Source organism: Physeter macrocephalus, chromosome 12 (genome assembly GCF_002837175.3).
Source record: "Physeter macrocephalus isolate SW-GA chromosome 12, ASM283717v5, whole genome shotgun sequence".
NCBI classification, from domain to species: domain Eukaryota; kingdom Metazoa; phylum Chordata; class Mammalia; order Artiodactyla; family Physeteridae; genus Physeter; species Physeter macrocephalus.
In genome coordinates this window covers 18,634,851-18,653,296 of record NC_041225.1, presented here as the reverse complement: position 1 = coordinate 18,653,296, position 18,446 = coordinate 18,634,851, and the positions used below count along the sequence as shown (strand labels likewise).

General features: G+C 40.2%; 1 protein-coding gene across 2 annotated transcripts in view; it reads left to right on the top strand.

Moving 5' to 3' along the window:
• Positions 1-6,100: 6,100 nt before the first annotated feature.
• LONRF2 (LON peptidase N-terminal domain and ring finger 2) overlaps positions 6,101-18,446 on the top strand; it is a 39,953-nt gene continuing 27,607 nt past the window's right edge. Inside the window, exon 1 of one of the 2 annotated variants that reach the window (XM_055088933.1) lies at positions 6,101-6,119. Coding sequence is in view for 1 of the 2 variants with exons in the window: in XM_007108097.4 (XP_007108159.2) it covers positions 10,031-10,706 (676 nt within the window). In the remaining variant the exon portion in view is untranslated. Of the gene's footprint in view, positions 6,120-9,916; positions 10,707-18,446 lie in introns of those variants that run through there. The other variant, XM_007108097.4, reaches the window with a different exon arrangement.

The window sequence follows — 18,446 nt, the reverse complement described above, 5'->3', positions numbered from 1 at the left end:
CCTGCATCGGCAGGCGGACTCTCAACCACTGCGCCACCAGGGAGGCCCTCAATTATTGTTTTGATTTGACTGCTATCCACTTCAACTGTTCTACCCAACCATGGAGCATTGTCCAGCGAGAAATCCCCAGCACGAATTTTGCAAACCACTTTTGACACGTTCCATCAGTCACAGCACCTTCTCCATACACTGCACGAGTCTTTTTGTGCATTTCAGTTGCATTTTTACCTTTCTTGAAATAATAAAGCATAGTATGCCGAGAATGTTGCTTTTTTTCTTCCATCTTCAATATTAAAATGGCTACACAAAAATTCACCAATTTTGATGTCTTTTTTAAATGCACGCTGATATGACAGCTGGCACATTCAATGTAACAAAATTGTTTTGAATGAATTTAAAGACAGCTGAGTGCGTCTAGAGCCATCTTACGGAAAAAACCGAACGAACCTTTTGGCCCACCCAGTACAAGCTACCAAGATGGGATGTTATGCTACAAAACCTACTGATGTGTCCTCAAATCTTAGTGTCCAGGAGGTGATACAGGCTAAAAATGTACTTAAGAGCTAAAAGACCTTAGGTGCTTTAGTAAATAATAAAGCTCTAGAATTTAATAAAGGAAGTAGAATATTTTGGTTTTATTTTTCACTTTGAGGTTGATAAATAAATACCATGAGACCTTCCAAAATACTATTACTCAGTGCCCCTGTCAGAAACAGAAGGATGCATTGAATACAGCATTATCATTATTCTCATCATCATTACTATCAAAAAATAACCACTCTGGAGTGCTTATTGTGGAGTGCAGGCTTTAGTAGTTGCAGCACACAGGCCCAGTAGTTGCAGCACGCGGTCCCTTAGAACGCACAAGCTTTAGTAGTTGTGGCACATGGGCTCAGTAGTTGTGGCTCACGGGCTTTAGAGCACAGGCTCGGTAGTTGTTGTGCATGGGCTTAGTTGCTCTGTGGCATCTTCCTGGATCCACATGTGGATTGAACCCGTGTCCCCTGCATTAGCAGGCAGAATCTTAACCACTGTGCCACCAGGGAAGTCCCTCTTCTCTCTTTTTATTATTGTCAGTCTCACTAGAGCTTTATCAATGTTAATAATTGTTTTCAAAGAAACAGCTTTTGGTTTCATTGATTTTTCTCTATTGTCTTATTTTCAATTTCATTGTCTTCTGCTCTGATCTTTATTTTTACCTTCTTTCTGTTTTCCTTGGAGTTATTTTGTTTTTCTTTTTCTAGCTTCTTGAGATAAGAACTTAGATAATTGATTCGAGAACTTTCCTTTTTCCTAATGTAAACATTTTAGTGCTATAAAAGTTCCTCTTGGCGCTGCTTTCATTGCCCCCCACATATTTTGATATGTATTTTAATTTATATTCACTTCTAGGTATGTATTTTACATGTTCAGTTCTGTATATGTATTTTAAATTTTCTTTGAGACTGCTTCTTTGACCTCTCAATTATTTAGAAGTGTATTGTTTAATTTCCACATGTTTAGAAAATTTTCAGTTGTCTTTCTGTTACTGCTTCATGGTTGATTCCATTGTGATCAGAGAATATATTCTATATAATTCAATTTATTTTAAATTTGTCAAAGTTTGTTTTATGACTCAGGTTATCGTCTATCTTTGTGAATATTCATGGTTGCTTGAAAAAAATGTGCATTCTGCTGTTACTTGCTGGAGTGTTCTATATATATCAATTTGTTGGTTGATTGTGTTGTTCAGATCATCTATATCCTTGCTAATTTTAAGTCTAGTAGATGGAGGGAAAGGTTGAAGTCCCCAACCTGTGGATTTGTCAGTTTCTCCTTTTAGCTCAATACATTGCTGCTTCATGTATAATATTTCAAGGCTCTGTTGTTTGGTTGACACACTTTTAGGATTATTATGTTTTTTGGTGAATTGATCTTTTTATCATTATATAATGCTTGTCTTGGTACCTAGTAATTTTCTATGCGTTAAGTCTACTTTATCACTTATTAATAAAGTCTGCTTTCTAAAAAACTAAATATTTAAATTAAAATAAATAAATTTTTAATAATTTAAATTTAATGACAGTAATGAAATGGGAGGTATCATTAAAACAAATTTTTAAATAATTCTAAACATTAAATTTTTACTTTTTAAATTAATGTTCACATGGTAGATATATTTTTTCCCCTTTATTCCTCAAGGATTATCTCATTAAATGCTGAGTTTGCAGCTGACTTTTTTTTTTCTTTCAGTGCTTGAAAATAGTCTCCATGGTATTAGATGAGATCCACTGCTGTTTTAATTGGTATTCACCTATAGGTGATGTTTCATTTATCTCTGGCTGCTTTCATGATTTTTTTTCTTGGATTTTAGTTTTCAGAAGTTTAATTATGATATATGTGGCCAGCAGAATGATGACCCCCAAAGATGTCCGGGCTCTAAACTCCAGTACCTGTGAATATATTACCTTACATGGCAAAAGGGACTTTACAGATGTCATTAGGTTAAGGTCTCTGAAATGGGAAGATTATCTTGGTTTACATGGAGGAGTGCAACCAGATTTTCCCAGCTATGCTCAGAGAGAGAGATGTGACACCTGAAGAAGGGTCAGAGAAATGTGACATTGCTGGCTTTGGAGATGGAAGAAGGGCCCATGAGCCAAGAAACAAGCAACCTCTAGAATCTGGAAACGGTAGAGAACCACACTGTCCCCCAGAATCTCCAGAAAGGAATGCAGCCCTGCTGATTGTACTGGTCTTCTGATTATAGAACTGTAAGGTAATAAATTTGTATTAAGTTTGTGGTGACTTGCTATGACAGCTCTAAAAATTAATACAATGTCTCTTGATGTCATATTCTTTGGGTTCATTTTGTTTGGGGTTCATTCTGTTTCTTAAATCTATAGGATTGTATCTTTCACCAAACTGGCAAGTTTTCAGCCATTATTTCTTTGAGTATTCTTTCAGTCCCACTCCTTCTTTCTTATCTCTTTTTGGGACTCCAGTGATACAAATGTTAGATCTTCTGTTATTTATTACAATTCTGTCCATTCTTTTGAGAATGACACTGTCCATCCTTTTTCTTTTTAAGTCTCTTTGCTCTGTTGCTCAGATTGGGAGAATTTTATTGATCTGCCTTCAAATTCACTAATTTTATCCTCTGTCATTTGCACTATTGAGCCCATCCAGGAAGTTTTAAAAATTTCTGTTGCATTTTTCAGTTCTATAATATCCATTTGGTTCTTTTCAATAACTTCTATTTCATGACTGAGATTTTCTACTTTTTCATTTTTTTAGGAGAGTTTGTAATTGGTGTTGAAGACCCTGTGTGAAGGCTGCTTTAAAATCCTTGTCAGATAATATTCCACCCTCTAAATCATCTCGGTGTTGGTGTCGGTGGGTTGAGAGTCAAGTTGAGATTTTCTTTGTTCTCTCTATAACACGTGACTTTTAAAAAATTGTATCCTCAGCATTTTGTCTGTTATTTTAGGAGATCCTGGCTCCTACTAAATCTTTTCTTTTAGCGGGAAGCCACCCTGTTTATAGCATGCTGCATCTGGCCTATATTTGTGGGCTGTGGTTCCAATAACAATGTAATTTTCAGAAGCTTCTGGTACTGTCTTCTTGACCTCAGTGTCTGGCATGCCACCTAAGACGCAGAAGCGGTCCCCCAGGCCCTCCATCCTGCTGTCTGTCTCCTGGGGGAGGGAAGGCTCAAGCCCAGCAGAAAAGTAGGGCATTTCCCTTGTTTGCTTATTGTTTGCTGGGCCCCCAATCCATCCCCTTACTCGTGCTGCTGGGCTCACCTGATGGCCTTGTCAGATTGGCTCCCATTAGATGTGGGGGAAGAATTAGCCTACCTGGGCTACCTTCTGTTGCTGGGTCAGGGGTCAAAACTTACCAGGTCCAGGCCCCTGTCTTCTGGGATGTAAACACCCCGCCACAGTGCTGTTCTTCCCGTCCTGGGTTCCCAGACCAGTTTGTCTTCTTACCACATTTGGAGTACCTCCTTCGGTTGCCTCTTGCGTTATTTTCACGATTTATAGTTGTCCTTAGTGGGTAGGCCCAAACTTAATACAAATTTATTACCTTCAGTTCTATAATCAGAAGACCAGTACAATCAGCAGGGCTGCATTCCTTTCTGGAGATTCTGGGGGACAGTGTGGTTCTCTACCGTTTCCAGATTCTAGAGGTTGCTTGTTTCTTGGCTCATGGGCCCTTCTTCCATCTCCAAAGCCAGCAATGTCACATTTCTCTGACCCTTCTTCAGGTGTCACATCTCTCTCTCTGAGCATAGCTGGGAAAATCTGGTTGCACTCCTCCATGTAAACCAAGATAATCTTCCCATTTCAGAGACCTTAACCTAAGATGAGTCTGCACCATCTTGTCCGGACTGCAAGGAGATAGTATAGTTTCAGTTACAGCTTGTATTCCTTCTTTACAATGCAACAGTGTTTATTTTATTTTTTTTTTACTCCCATCTCTCCTTTTTGTTATTGTTGTTACATATTTAAATTAGACACATATTTTAAATTACACAAGATACTTTTATTTCAGTTCTGTCATATTATTGTATGTTCTATTTTTATTCATAAATCTTTACATAAAATTAAATTGCAATTCTTTTTCATGTTGATGTTTGAATAAGGAGCGTTTTCCTGTATTTTTAGGAACAGATTTCACTGTACAGGGTGGGGATGGACCAGGGTAGCTTTCCTAGCTTCATGGCTTCTTCCTCTGCTGTTACTAGGGAGTTATAAAAAACGACATCTGGCTCCTCTGACCCTTCCGATCTTCAGTATTGCTGCCCCAGTTCCTACCAGCCCAATCTGAAGTTACCACTGGCAGTTGAACCATTGTGCTAGTAGAAGGGAGATTTTTTTTTTTTTGGCACTTTGGGCAGCTGTGCTGGGACACCCTGCTCTACTGTTGAGCACTGTGCAGCCAGGTCCAGGGAGGGTGAATGGACAGCAGTTTGTGGCCCTTGGTTTCCAGAAAATAACGTATGGAGGTAACTACCAGAAAAGCAGACTGGTCTAGGATGCCCAGGGTGATGGCTGCATAGATTTACAGAGGAGCCTCTGAGTTGCCGAGTGGACTAGTGAGCATGCTCGGTATGGGGGAGGGAGCGCACGGAGGGGTCCTCCTGACTCAGTGTTTCCAAGCGTCCATGTCCTCTGGGGGTTTTGACTGTTACACACAGTAAAATTCTATTTACTCTCAGGAATGTATTATTTCGTCCATTCCCATAGGGGACTACTGGTTTTTTTTTTTTTAAGTGATGTTGAAGTACAAAAAATTAAGGAGATCAGTAAGCTGTATTCTCACCAAAATTCTAACAAAGAAAATCAAGAGGTCTAGTATTTCAAAAATCAATGTTAAAAAAGGCAAAATATAGTGACAGTTATCTCTAATTGGCTTTTCATTTACTGGGGGAATGGGACGGGGGAAACTAACTACATCTGTAACATTGTTTTTCAGATTAAGGTTCTAATAAAAAGTTGTCTGAAACTGTCTTACCTAGTTGTTTAATAACAAAACATAATTTATAAACAAAAATCTGTTGATTTTTTTAAGGTACAAAATTAAAGAATTCCAAATATTTAGACATAAATGCAGTTTTTGAGTATTTGTATGCCCAAACATGGATTTGGGCTTTGGTTGGGTAATTTTGGAAAAGATCTAAGGAAGTGGGAATTCACTCTAGATTGGATGCTATCAGAAAGCAGGTGCAATTCTATGATTGGATATCCCAGTAAACCTTATTTATAAGGACAGCAAATCAGAAGATAAAGCTGTACTTGGTAAAGAAGTAGTAGTCTTTTGTTTTACTGGCAGAGGGTTAGGCTTAGGCTTAGGCATAGGTTTAGGCTTAGGCTTAGCTGAGAGAGGAAGATGGGTGATATTTTGTGGGTTGCACAGTGACCTTGTTTTTTGTTTTTAATAAATTTATTTATAGTGACCATGTTTTTGTTTCACTTTATTGTGGGCTCAAGATGACTTTGTCTGATGTGTGTATTCTATGAGATTGTTTGTTCCAACAGGAGAACAACATTAACAACATTAACTAGTTGTGAGCATCAGGTCAGCTTTGTAATGATGCTTAGGTCTCCCCAAGAGTGTCAGACCAGTTCCTGGAGGTAAGGCACTCCTTTTTTCTTTCTTGTTTTTTCTCTTATGGGTCATGATTTGGTTGTTATATTTGAGACCTATGTAATAAAGGTCTCTCTATGCATTCTCTCCCATGCATTTTCTCAATGCATTCTCTCCCATGCATTTTCCCCCTAGAAGTTCTGTGGTTTTACTTATAGGTCCTTTCTGAGTTAATTTTCAGTATGATGCCAGATATAGATCAAAGATTTTCTCTTCCTCTTCCTTCTCCTCCTTTTGCTTTTGTATATAGATATCCAATTATTCCAGCATTGTTTGCTGAAAGTAAATATTATCCTTTCTCTGAATAGCCTTTGTAGAAAATCAACTGCCCATTGATATGTGTGGGTCGATTTTTGGAATCTTTATCCTATTCCACTGATCTACTTGTTTGACACAAAACCCACACTGTCTTGAAGGCTGTAGCTTTATAATGAGTCTTAAAGACTTTACTGTGTTCTTTTTTCAAAGTTGTTTTTGGATATTTTAGATCCTGTGTATTTTCATGTGAATTTTAAAATCAGCTTGTGAATTTCTACAAAGAGCCATTCTGGGATTTTGATTGACATGGAGTTGAATCCATAGATCAATTTGGGGAGAAATGGCATCTTAACATTGAGTCTTTCAATCCTTGAACACAGTATATCTCTTCATTTGTTTAGGTCTCCTTTGATTTCTCTCAGTGGCGTTTTGTAGTTTTTAGCGTACATGTTTTACACATTTTTATGATATTATAAATGGTATAGTTTCTAAAATTTCAATTTCCACTTTGGCTACTATACAGAAATCCAATTATTCGTTCCATGGGCTATTTAGAGATATGTTATTTAACTTCTAAATAACTGAGGATTTTCTAAATAGTTTTCTATTATTGATTCCTATTGTCAATCCACTGTGGTCAGAGAACATTGTATGACTTGATTTCTTGAATCCTTTTAAATTTATTGAGACTTGTTTTGTGGCTCAAATATGTATTGTAATATTGATAACTGTTCTGCATGCACTTGAAAAGAATGCATATTCTGCTGGTATTGGGTGGAATGTTCTACAAGTGTCAAATAGCTCAAGCAGGTTGGTAGTATTATTCAAGTCTTCTATATCCTTATTGACTTTCAGTATATGTGTTCTACTGATTGTTGGGAGAAGCGTATTAAAATCTCTAACTGTAATTGTGAATTTACCTATTCCCCCTAACTGTTCTATCAGTTTTTGAGCTTACCTATTTCCTTTTACTGTTCTATCATTATTTTTCCCCGTACATTTTGAAGCTCCATTATTAGGTACATGCTTGTTTAGGATTGTTATGTCCTCTTGACCAACTGACCCCTTTATCACTATGAAATGGCCATCTTTTCTCCTAGTAATATTCTTGGCTATGAAATCTCCTTGGTCAGATATCAGTGTAGTCACTATCGCCTGATTTTGATAAGGGTTAAGATGAAACAACTTTTTGTATCCTTTTACCTTTAACTTATTTGTATCTTCTTATTTAACTTTTACCTTTTACTTATATGTATCCTATTTTTGTTTTGGAAGCAGCGTATATTTGGATCTTCCTTTTATATACATTGACAATGTTGCCTTTTAATTATAGTGGTTAGACCATTAATATTTAATTAACATTGATTGATATGGTTGAGTTTCAATCTACCATCTTGCTATTTATTTTCTATTCATCTCTGTTTTTATTCCCCCTTCTCCTCTTTTTCTTAATTCTTTTGGGTTAATAGACTTTATTTTTGTAGAATAATTTCATTTATCTCCTTTGTTGGACGTTCAACTATAAATATTGTGTTATCTAGGTGGCTGCTTTAGGGTTTGGAGTATGTATCTTTAGCTCACTACTGTATTCCTTCAAGTGACTACACCATCTCACATGCAGTATTAGACTTTGTAGCCCTCTGTTTTTCCTCTACTGGCCTTTGTGCTATTTCTGTCACGCACTTTACTTCTGCATGTTATAAATCTCACAATACATTGATATTTTTACTTTACACACTTCTTGCTCTCAGCAGGCATACCTCCGATCAGCGTCTCCTTTCTGTTCTCTTGCTAGAAATTTGTCTAAAAGGACAAATAAGTTCCGAGATCATAAGGTTTCATAGTCCTTAGTGTAGAGTCTGCTGCAACAATTTTAACTGCTCAAAAGCTGCCCTCCACCCCCCGGCAGCTTCCCAGTTGTTGGTGGTGAATTTGTTGGATAAGCAACCTTCAAATCCAAGTGAATTGTTACTACATAAAGAGAGTAGATGAAAACCCAAAGAGTGATGAAAAAGAGAGTTTGGACCCATTCAGTAATGAAGAACAGATCAAAACCTAGTTTGACTACAGCCGTTATCAGTCAAAATAGAAAGCTGAGGGGAAAAATCATTCATGGAAAGGTGGGAGGTGGCAGATGGAGGGGGTGGCAAGAGGGGTTTGCTCTGCATGTTTCTTTATCATGGGAGGAGGCTGGCCAAAATTGTCTCCGTTTCCGTTTTACGAACTCATCTAAAATTTTCTCACCTCACTTAATGAGGCATTTTCCCTTCTTCCAAGCCAGATTTGATGGGAGTATTTTATATTTTCTTTAGCCAGTTTTAGATGTAGAAAAACTTCACAAATTTAGAATGAAGACATTTCGACTTGAAATAATGAACAGTACGGATTTTGGAATACTATAATGCATTTTATTGCATTCAAATACATAGCATGAAACAGATGGCGGAGCACTAGGGAGAGAAGAGCAGGTTATGTGTAGTTTTTAACTCCCTCCTTCCAGCAGCTTCTCTCTGTAGTACTGCACGGTAGGAGACAGTTTTAGAAATTCTATCTCTACTTTCCTATCAAGGACACAATACAATTTTCCATGTCTCAAATCCTTTCCAGTACTTAGTCTGGTATTTCCTCACATGCTGTGTTAGAGTTCTGTCTAAATTAGAGCTCTAAAATGTCTCTAACATCTAGAGTTCCGTTAAGAGAAGCTTACTGATAATGAGATCCGATCAGCGCCCACTGCAGGCTTCCTGGTCATTTAACACAATTTCCTAAGTCAAAGCTAGGGTTACAGTGATGTGCTGGGTAACGTTCCCTCAGTTCTCTCTGTCTCTCTCCAGTTATATTAAAAAATAATTGACATACATCATTATATAGGTTTAAGGCATACAGCATGATGGTTTGATTTACATATATTGTTGAAATGTTTACAGTAGGTTCAGCTACCTTCCATCTTTTCATATAGATGCAAGAAAGAAAGGAAAAAAAGAAAAAACAAATTTTCTCCTTGGATGAGAACTCTTAGGATTTGCTCTCTTAACAACTTTCCCGTATATGGTACAGCAGTGTTAGCTACAGTCATCATGCTGCACCTTACATCCCTGGTACTTATTTATCGGTTCTCTTTTTAACCACAACCGCAGGTGGGCTTGGCCAGGCCTTGGAGCCAGGCTGGCACTCGGTGCGGGGAGAAGGGGGCACGGCGGGCCAAAGACACCTGGTCCAGGCGCGGAGGCGGCAGCGGACGGCCGAGGAGATGCGCGGGGCGGGCAGAGAACGCGCGGGACGAGGGCGCGAGGAGGGAGAGGGTTTGCGGAGACGCCGAACGTGAAGGGGTCGCCGCCTTCCCGCCTGCGGCCCGGCTGCCTAAGCCGGGGGAGCGAGGAGGGCGTTCCCCGCGGGTCGGGGCTCGGCCGCGCCCACCGTGCCCGCCCCGCCCCCGGCCGCCCACGCCACGTGGGAGACGCGGCCCCACCCTGCGCCCGCCCCCGGCGGTGGTCGCGCGGCTCGCCGCGCACCGCCCACCCGCAGACGCGCGTGGCTCTCGGCGAAGGCAGCGCCGGCGCTGCGGGCTCCGGGCCCGGGCAGCGAGCGTCGTCCCTCCTCCGTTCTTCCCTCCGGCCCTAGTCGCCGCAGCCCCGCGGTGATGAGCCCCGAGCCGGTCCCGCCGCCGCCCCCCTGTCGCGGCTGCGACTGCGGGGAGCCGCTCGCCCAGCGGGTGGAGAAGGGCGACGAGGCCTTCCGCGCGGGCGAGTACGAGACGGCGGCCGAGCTCTTCCGCTCCGCGCTGGCCGGCCTGGCGCGGCCCGACCGCGGCCTGTGCCTGCGGCTGGGGGACGCGCTGGCCCGCGCCGGCCGCCTCCCCGAGGCCCTGGGCGCGTTTCGCGGCGCCGCGCGGCTCGGGGCGCTGCGGCCCGACGAGCTGGGAGAGCTGGCGAGCGGTCTGGCGTGCGTCCCGGGCCTGCGCGAGCGGCGGCCGCCGGTGGGGAAGCCGGGCCGCGACCCCGGGGAGGCGCCGAGCGGTGGGCCGTCGGCCTCGGTGCCCGCGGCGCCTCGGGACCTGCTGGACTGCCCGCGCTGCCAGCGGCTGCTGCACAAGCCGGTGACGCTGCCGTGCGGGCTCACGGTGTGCAGGCGCTGCGCTGAGCCGGGGCCGGGCTGGCCGCCGGCGCGCCGCGTCAACGTGGTGCTGAGCGGCCTGCTGGAGAAGTGCTTCCCGGCCGAGTGCCGAGCGCGCAGGCTGGCAGGCCAGGTGCGGATCCTGCAGCGCCAGCAGCAGCCCGAGGCCGCGCTGCTCAGGTGCCACCAGGCCCTGGACCTCGGTAAGCGGGCGCGGGGGCTGGGCCGCCTACACGCTCGCCTGTTGAGGGGCGGGGCCGGGACGGGAGAGCTGGGTTCGGCCGGCGGGGCTCTTTTGCTGTCTGGAGGCGGTGAGGCGAAGAGTAGGGGCCAGTGGCACCTGCGTGCTGTCTTTTCCAGGACCTCCGTGGCCTTCCTGAGCCGCCCTGTGAGGCCAGCACTGCTTTTCACCCTATCTCAGCCGTATAGGAGTGGGAGGAGGGCCAAGGGTTTTCATTCGTCTTGCAGGGAAATGCAAATAGCTAACACCCTCGTGTGTTACAAGAAGGTAACACTCGCAGGCTATCACAAGAAGATAGCCTTGTGATGGGGCAGGGTTTGCTTTGGGGACTCAGCTGGTGCATCCAGGAAGGATGCTCTTACACTCCACTGTTTGGCTCTGACCTCCCTTCTCTCTCAAAGACCGTTAGATGTCGTAATGGTGTAATTAGCTTTTTAGATGGTTATATACTAACCAGTAGTCTGGTTTATTTTATTTTATCTTTTAAGCTAGAGTCTGTGACCAGCACCAGCCGCTTCCCGCCCAGCCACCACCTGTTAAGAGCATATAATTTAAAGGAAGCCCAAACTTCGGTCCTGGTCATTGTGTTTGACTCTGAATGAGTATGCTCTATTGACAGTTGTTTGGGGTGGAGAATGTGTGGATGGAGGGTGATTTGTTTTCTGAATTCGCTGGTTTTGAAACAGGGTTGTGTTTGCACGACTTAAATCTGTAGTCAAGAAGACTTGGTTTAATGTTTTGTTACTAAGAGGCTTCTTGTGTGCTCCAGTCATTATGCATTTTATTGTAAACTAGGGTTAAGGTTTTCTCTTTTAGAAGGCACACCTGTATCCAAATTGGGAGATTCTCTGCTGGACTAGAGCAGTTAAATTGCTTTATGTAACAAATAATCGGTACCATATTTGAAACCAACATATCCGTACTTTAACAGGCTGTGTATTTTTTAGTTTTCAATTATTTATCAGTATATATGGTGTAGAGCCACACTATTCAGTAGAAGTATTGTGTAAGCCGCATACGTAACTTTACGTTTTCTGTTAACCCATTTAAAAAAGGTGAAAAGTAGCAGGTGAAATTCATTTAAAAAATATTTTTAACCCTATACCTTCAAAGTGTTATTTCAGCATATCTTTAATGTGAAAAAATCCAGATTTTACTTTCTCAGTACATCTTCGAAATTCATTGTGTATTTTACATTTGCTACCCACCCCGATTTGGATACTAAATTTTCATCAGAAGTACTTCCTCTGTTTAGATTTCTTAAAATTTAGAGTTGAAAAAGTGGATTCTCATGTTGGTGTCGTTCCAAATTAACTTAAAAGTTATCCTCTAACTGAAGAGTATCCATTTTTAAAAATTCTATTAATTAAAATAAAAAATAACTCAGTTCCTTTGTTGCACTAGACCTCTCTCTTGTTTTCACTAGCCACATGTGTCCAACGGCTACTGTTGTAGACAGCACAAGTACAGAACCTTAAAAAACAATTGCTGGAAGTGTAACAGATCACAATACCAACTCTTGGAGAAGATTTAGAAAAATGAGAACTATTGTATGCTGCTGATGGGTCTGCATAGTTATACCCCTGGTACGTTGTTTGGCAGTATCTGAAAATGTTACTTATGACCTTTGGCCAAGCAGCTTCAATGAGGTACAAGCACATGTGCACTGAAAAAAAATGTATACAAGGGTGTACAAGAGCGTATATACATCACTAGAGATAGCCCTAAAGTGGAACTCAAATGTCCAAAAAGAACAGAGTGAATAAGTAAATATATTAGGATGTCTTTATGGAATACTACATAGAAAGAGAATAAGCCAACTCCAGTTACATACCACAGTGTGGATGAATCACATACATGTTAAGTGAAAGCCAGACTCAAAAGCATTTTTAATACATGATTATATTTATCTGTAAGTCCAAACAGGCAAAATTACTATGGCATGTTAGAAGTAAGGGCAGTGGTTACCTTGGGGAAGAAAAAGGGGAATGTTATTGTAAGTGTGGGAGGGACCTGAGTGGTAGTGGTAATTTTCTGTTCCTTGACCTAGAAGATGGATGCACAGGTGTGTTCACTTTGTGACAGTTCATTGTATTTTCCATTTATATATTAGACCTCAATTTAAAAGTTTTAAAAACATGGATTATTGCAGTCAATTCATCATGAGTACTTTATTCAGTATGTTCAGTATCCATTTTCCACTCAAAGATTGGAAAAGAAAGCCAAGTTTCCCTAGTTTAAAAATTTATAGAAAAAATTTAACTTAGTAATAAATTAGCTCCCAAGAGAGGTTTTGTTATAGTAAAAAGGTTACAAATATTTGGATTTGGAAATGCCTGTGTTTAGACCCAGGCTGACTCTTAGTTATTTTGTGACCCCAGCCAAGGGTGGTAATCATTAATGCTGTTCCCCAAATATTTGTATCTTTATACCCTCTCCAAACAAGTACGATTGCATTCCTTGCCTGCCTGTGGTTGGGTAGAGCCATGTGACTAATTTTGGCCAATACGTTGCGAGTGGAATTCAAAGTAACTGTATGTTAAAACAGAGATAAACATGTGAAAAGATAACTCAATAGATAACTGTATTAAAAAGAACCAAATGGGTATTCTAGACCTGGAAAATACAGTATCTGAAGTTGAGAATTAGACGGATTCGAAAACAGGCTGGACACATCAGAAATCAGGATGGGAACACTCAGGAACAAGTCAATAGGCAGTATCCAAGCTGAATCACAGAGGAAAAAAACAGAGCATAAGAGAAATGGGGGACACAGAGAAAAGTTCTAAAATCTGTGCCCCCGAAGAGGGGAGAGGGAGAAGGGGCAAGTGAAATATTTGAAGGAAAAATGGCTGAGGATTTTCTAGATCTGATGGGAAACTTTAAGTCACTGAACCACGAGGCTCAGTAATCCCAACAGGATAAACACAAGCATTCACTTCACACAACAAACAAAACGTATCTAAGTATATTACAGTCCAGTTACTGAAAATCAAACATAAAGAGACATTTAAAAGCACTTAGAGAAGGCAGGATATATTTCCTTCAAAGGAGCCAGAATAAGACTGATAGCTGACTTTTCAACAAAATTATTAAAACTAGAAGATAATGGAGTAACATCTTGAAAGTGATGAAAGAGGGGGAAAAAAAACCTACCTGGCATTCTTTACCCAGGTGAAAAATATCTGTCAGAAATGAAGGCAAAATTAAGATGCTTTAATCCAGGTAAAAAATAGGAAGGATTTTCATTGCCATCACAGTTGCGTGAAGTACTGAGGGGAATTCTTCAGGTTAAAGGAAAATGATGCGGATGGTAGCATGGAACTAAGTTGGAAGGAATGAAGATCACCAGACAGAGTAAATACATGAATAAATATAAGAGAATATTGATTACTTCAAACTCTTTCCCTCTCCTTGGGACTTCCTGTTCTCTGACACATAACAATGTTGAAATTAGGCCAATTAAGAACCCTAAAATGGCCTCTAAGTGTTCAAGTGAAAGGAGGAGTCATGCATCTCACTTTAAATCAGAAGCGAAGCTAGAAATATTTAAGCTTAATGAGGATAGCATGTTGAAGGCTGAGACAGGCCAAAAGCTTGGCCTCTTGTGCCAAACACCTAGCCAAGCTGTGAATGCAAAGGAAAAGTTCTTGAAGGATATTAAAAGAGCTACTTCGGTGAACACATGAATGATAAAAAAGTGAACAGCCTTTTTGCTGATATGCAGAGCGTTATAGTGGTCTGGATAGAACACACCAGCCACAACGTTGCCTAAAGCCGAAGCCTAATCCAGAGCAAGGCCCTAACTCTCTTTAATTCTTTGAAGACTGAGAGAGGTAAGGACGCTGCAGAAGAAAACTCTGAAGCTATCAGAGTTTGGTTCATGAGGTTTAAGGAAAGAAGCTGTCTCGCTAACATAAAAGTGCAAGGTGAAGTGTTGATGTAGAAGCTGCAGCAAGTTATCCAGGAGGTCTGGCCAAGTTCATTAATGAAGGTGGCTACACTAAACAACAGATTTTCAATGTAGACGAAGTACCCTTCTATTAGAAGGAGATGCCATTTAGGACTTTCATAGCTAGAGAGGAGAAGTCAATGCCTGTCTTCAAAGCTTTAAAGGACTGGCTGCATCTCTTGTTAAGGGCTAATGCAGCCGGTGATTTTCAGTTGAACCCAGTGCTCCTTTACCATTCTGAAAATCCTAGGGCCCTTAAGAATTATGCTACATTTACTCTGCCTGTGGTCTATAAGGGAAACAACAAACTCTGGATGACAGCACATCTGTTTACCTCATGGTTTACTGAATATTTTAAGCCCACTGTGGGTACCTACTGCTCAGAAAAAAGATTCCTTTCAAAATATTACTGCTCATTGACAATGCACCTGGTCACCCAAGAGCTCTGATGGAGATGTACAAAGAGATTAATGTTGTTTTCATGCCAGCTAACACAATACCCATTCTACAGCCCAAGGATCAAGGAGTAATTTCAACTTTCAAGTCTACTATTTAAGAAATACATTTTGTAAGGCTATAGCTGCCAGACAGAGTGACTCCTCTGATGGATCTGGGCAAAGGAAATTGAAAATCTTCTGGAAAGGACTCAAGATTCTAGGTGCTGTTAAGAACATTCGTGATTCATGAGAAGAGGTACAAATGTCAACATTCATAGGAGTTTGGAAGAAGTTGACTCCAACCCTCATGGATGACTTTGTGGGGTTCAAGACTTCATGGAGGAAGTAACTACAGATGTGGTGGAAACAGCAAGAGAACTAGAATTAGAAGTGGAACCAGAAGTTGTGACTGAATTGCTGCCATCTCAGGATAAAACTAGTAGATGAGTTGCTTCTTAAGGATGAGCAAAGAAGTTGATTTCTTGATATGGAATCTACTCCTGGTGAAGATGCTGTGAAGATTGTTGAAACGATAACAAAGGACTTAGACTATTATGTAAACTTAGTTTATGAAGCAGCAGCAGAGTTTGAGAAGATTGATGCCAGTTTTGAAAGACATTCTGCTGTGGGTAAAATGCTGTCAAACAGCACTGCATGCTACTGAGAAATTGTTTATGAAAGGAGGAATCAATCATTGTGACATACTTCATTGTTTTATTTTAAGAAATTGCCACAGACACCTCAACTTTCAGCAGCCACCACCCTCATCAGCCAGCAGCCATCAACATCAAGGCAAGACCCTCCACCAGCAAAAAGATGGTGACTTGCTTAAGGCTCAGATGATGGTTAGCATGTTTTTTAACAGTAAAGTATTTTTAAATTAAGGTATACACATTGCTTTTCTAGATATACTGCTATTGCACACTTGATAGACTATAATATAGTGTAAACAAAACTTTTATGTGCTCTGGAAACCAAAAAAATGTGTGACTTGCTTTATTGTGATGGTCTGGAACTGAACCCACAATCTCGCTGATGTATGCCTGTATGAAAAACTATGGGATGTCATTGCAACAATGCTTAGAGGGAAATTTATTGCTTTAAATGTCTCTACTACAAAAGGAAAGTTGAAAATCAGTGATCTCCAGGCTTCTATTTCAAGATACTAGAGGAAGAAAAGCAAATCGAATCCCAAGGAAGTAGAAAGGAGGAAAGAAAGGTGAGCGCAAACGTCAGTTGTAAGAAAGGAAAAATACAGTCCAATGTTTCTTATGAGCATTGGTACAGAAATCCTAAACAAAATATTAGCAAATTGAATCTAGTGATAGACTTAAAGAACAATACATCATGATCAAGTAGAATGTTACTTTGTTTGTTGATTGTAAATCAACCACATGTACGGAATAAAGGAGAAAAATCATATGATCTATGTTAAAATCAGGAAACTAGGAATAAAAGGGAACATTCTTAATATGTTAAAGAATATCTATAGAAACCATCCTAATTAAATAGTGAATGTTTCCCCATTCACTAGGTGACAGGGTTCACTGTCATCACTGCCACTCAACATTGTAGTAAAGATTCTAGTGAGTGTAATGAGGAGAAAGTAAAAGAGCATCAATACTGGAAAAATAAAACAGTTATTATTTGTAGATCATGTTGGGAGTACATAGAGACTCCAGAATAATATTTGGACTATTATAAATTATAAGTGAATTATCAGGAGTGTTGAATATTGGGTCAATATAGAAAGACCAATGATAATTATAAATACTTAGTAAAGAACAGATAGAAAACAGAATTTGAAAACAACCCATTTGTTGAACAAAAAATTTCTTGGAATAAATCCTGAAATATCTGAAGGATGTTCACAACCTCTACACTGAAAATACAAAACATTTCTGGGAGAAATTAAAGTGGACTTAAATAAATGGAAAGATTTTATTTTCATGACTTGCAAGTCTTGGTATCAATAAGATGTCTGTACTCTACAGATTGAACTGTAGACTCAATGCAATTTCAAAGTCTCAGCCAATGGTTTTGGTGGAAATTAATGAATGACCAAGGCAGTATTGAAGAAAAATAACAGAGCTGGAGAGTTTATAAAGTATCAAGACTTACCATATGTTGCAGTGATTAAGAGTTGTATTGGCCCAAGGATAGACACACAGAAACTGACACTTGATTTACTACAAATACTCCAGTGGAATTCACTGGGGAAAAAAGTATTTTAAATAGTCTGAGTCAGTTACTTATTCATATGGAAAAAAAATGAACCTGGACACTTATCTCACCTCATACATTGAAATTACAATTAGATTTCTAAAAGAAATCATAGGAGAATATGAACTTGGGACAGGCAATTATTTCTTAAGACACTAAAAGGATGATAAAAGAAAAGATAAATTTGATTTGATTAAAATGAAGAACTTTTTGTTCCTTAGAGACCCCTAAAAGAGTGAAAAGGTGGTGTGTATATGTAATATGTGTCTTACTGAGAATGCAAATCCAGAATATTGAAAGAATGCCTATGGTTCAAAAACAAAGTCTGTCCAAATAATAGGCAAAGACTTCAACAGATGCTTTATAAAAGTAGATCTCAAAAGGGCAATAAACATATGAAAAGGTGCCCAACATAATTAATGATCAAATGCAAATTGAAACTAAAATAAGATCTTACTACATACCCGCCAGAATGGTTAAAATGAAAGTTTAACCATTTACATGGTTAAACATTTACATAGTTTGGGCAAGTATTTGAAGGAATTGGAACTCTTTATGTTGCTGGTGGAAATGTCACTTGGTAGAAGATAAATATGTTTGGGAGCACCTACTAAAGCTAAGCATATATACAACCTCTGACACAGTGTTTCCACTTCTGAGTATATACCGAATAGAAATGAATGTCATGTCCACCAGAAGACACATGCAAGAATGTGTCAGCTTTATTTATATGTGCCAGAACATTTGAGAAACAGCCCTCCAGTAGAGTAAGTAAATCAATTCAGAGTATTTTGTGTAAAATGCACAAAATAATATTACACAAAAGTTTATTTTTTAAAAAGACCACTGAGACCTACAACAATATGGATGAATCTCACAGAATGATACTGAGTGAAAGATACAAGGGTCCATTCCATTTATATAACACTCCATGTATAAGAAGTTCAAAAATAGGCTGAAGTAATCTGTAGTGATAGACGTCAGACTGGTGGTGACCTTTGGAGAGATGTCCGAACTGGGAAAGTGCCCAGGGGAACCTTCGTAGATCCTGGAAATGACCATGGTGGTGATTACATGGGTGTAACATGTG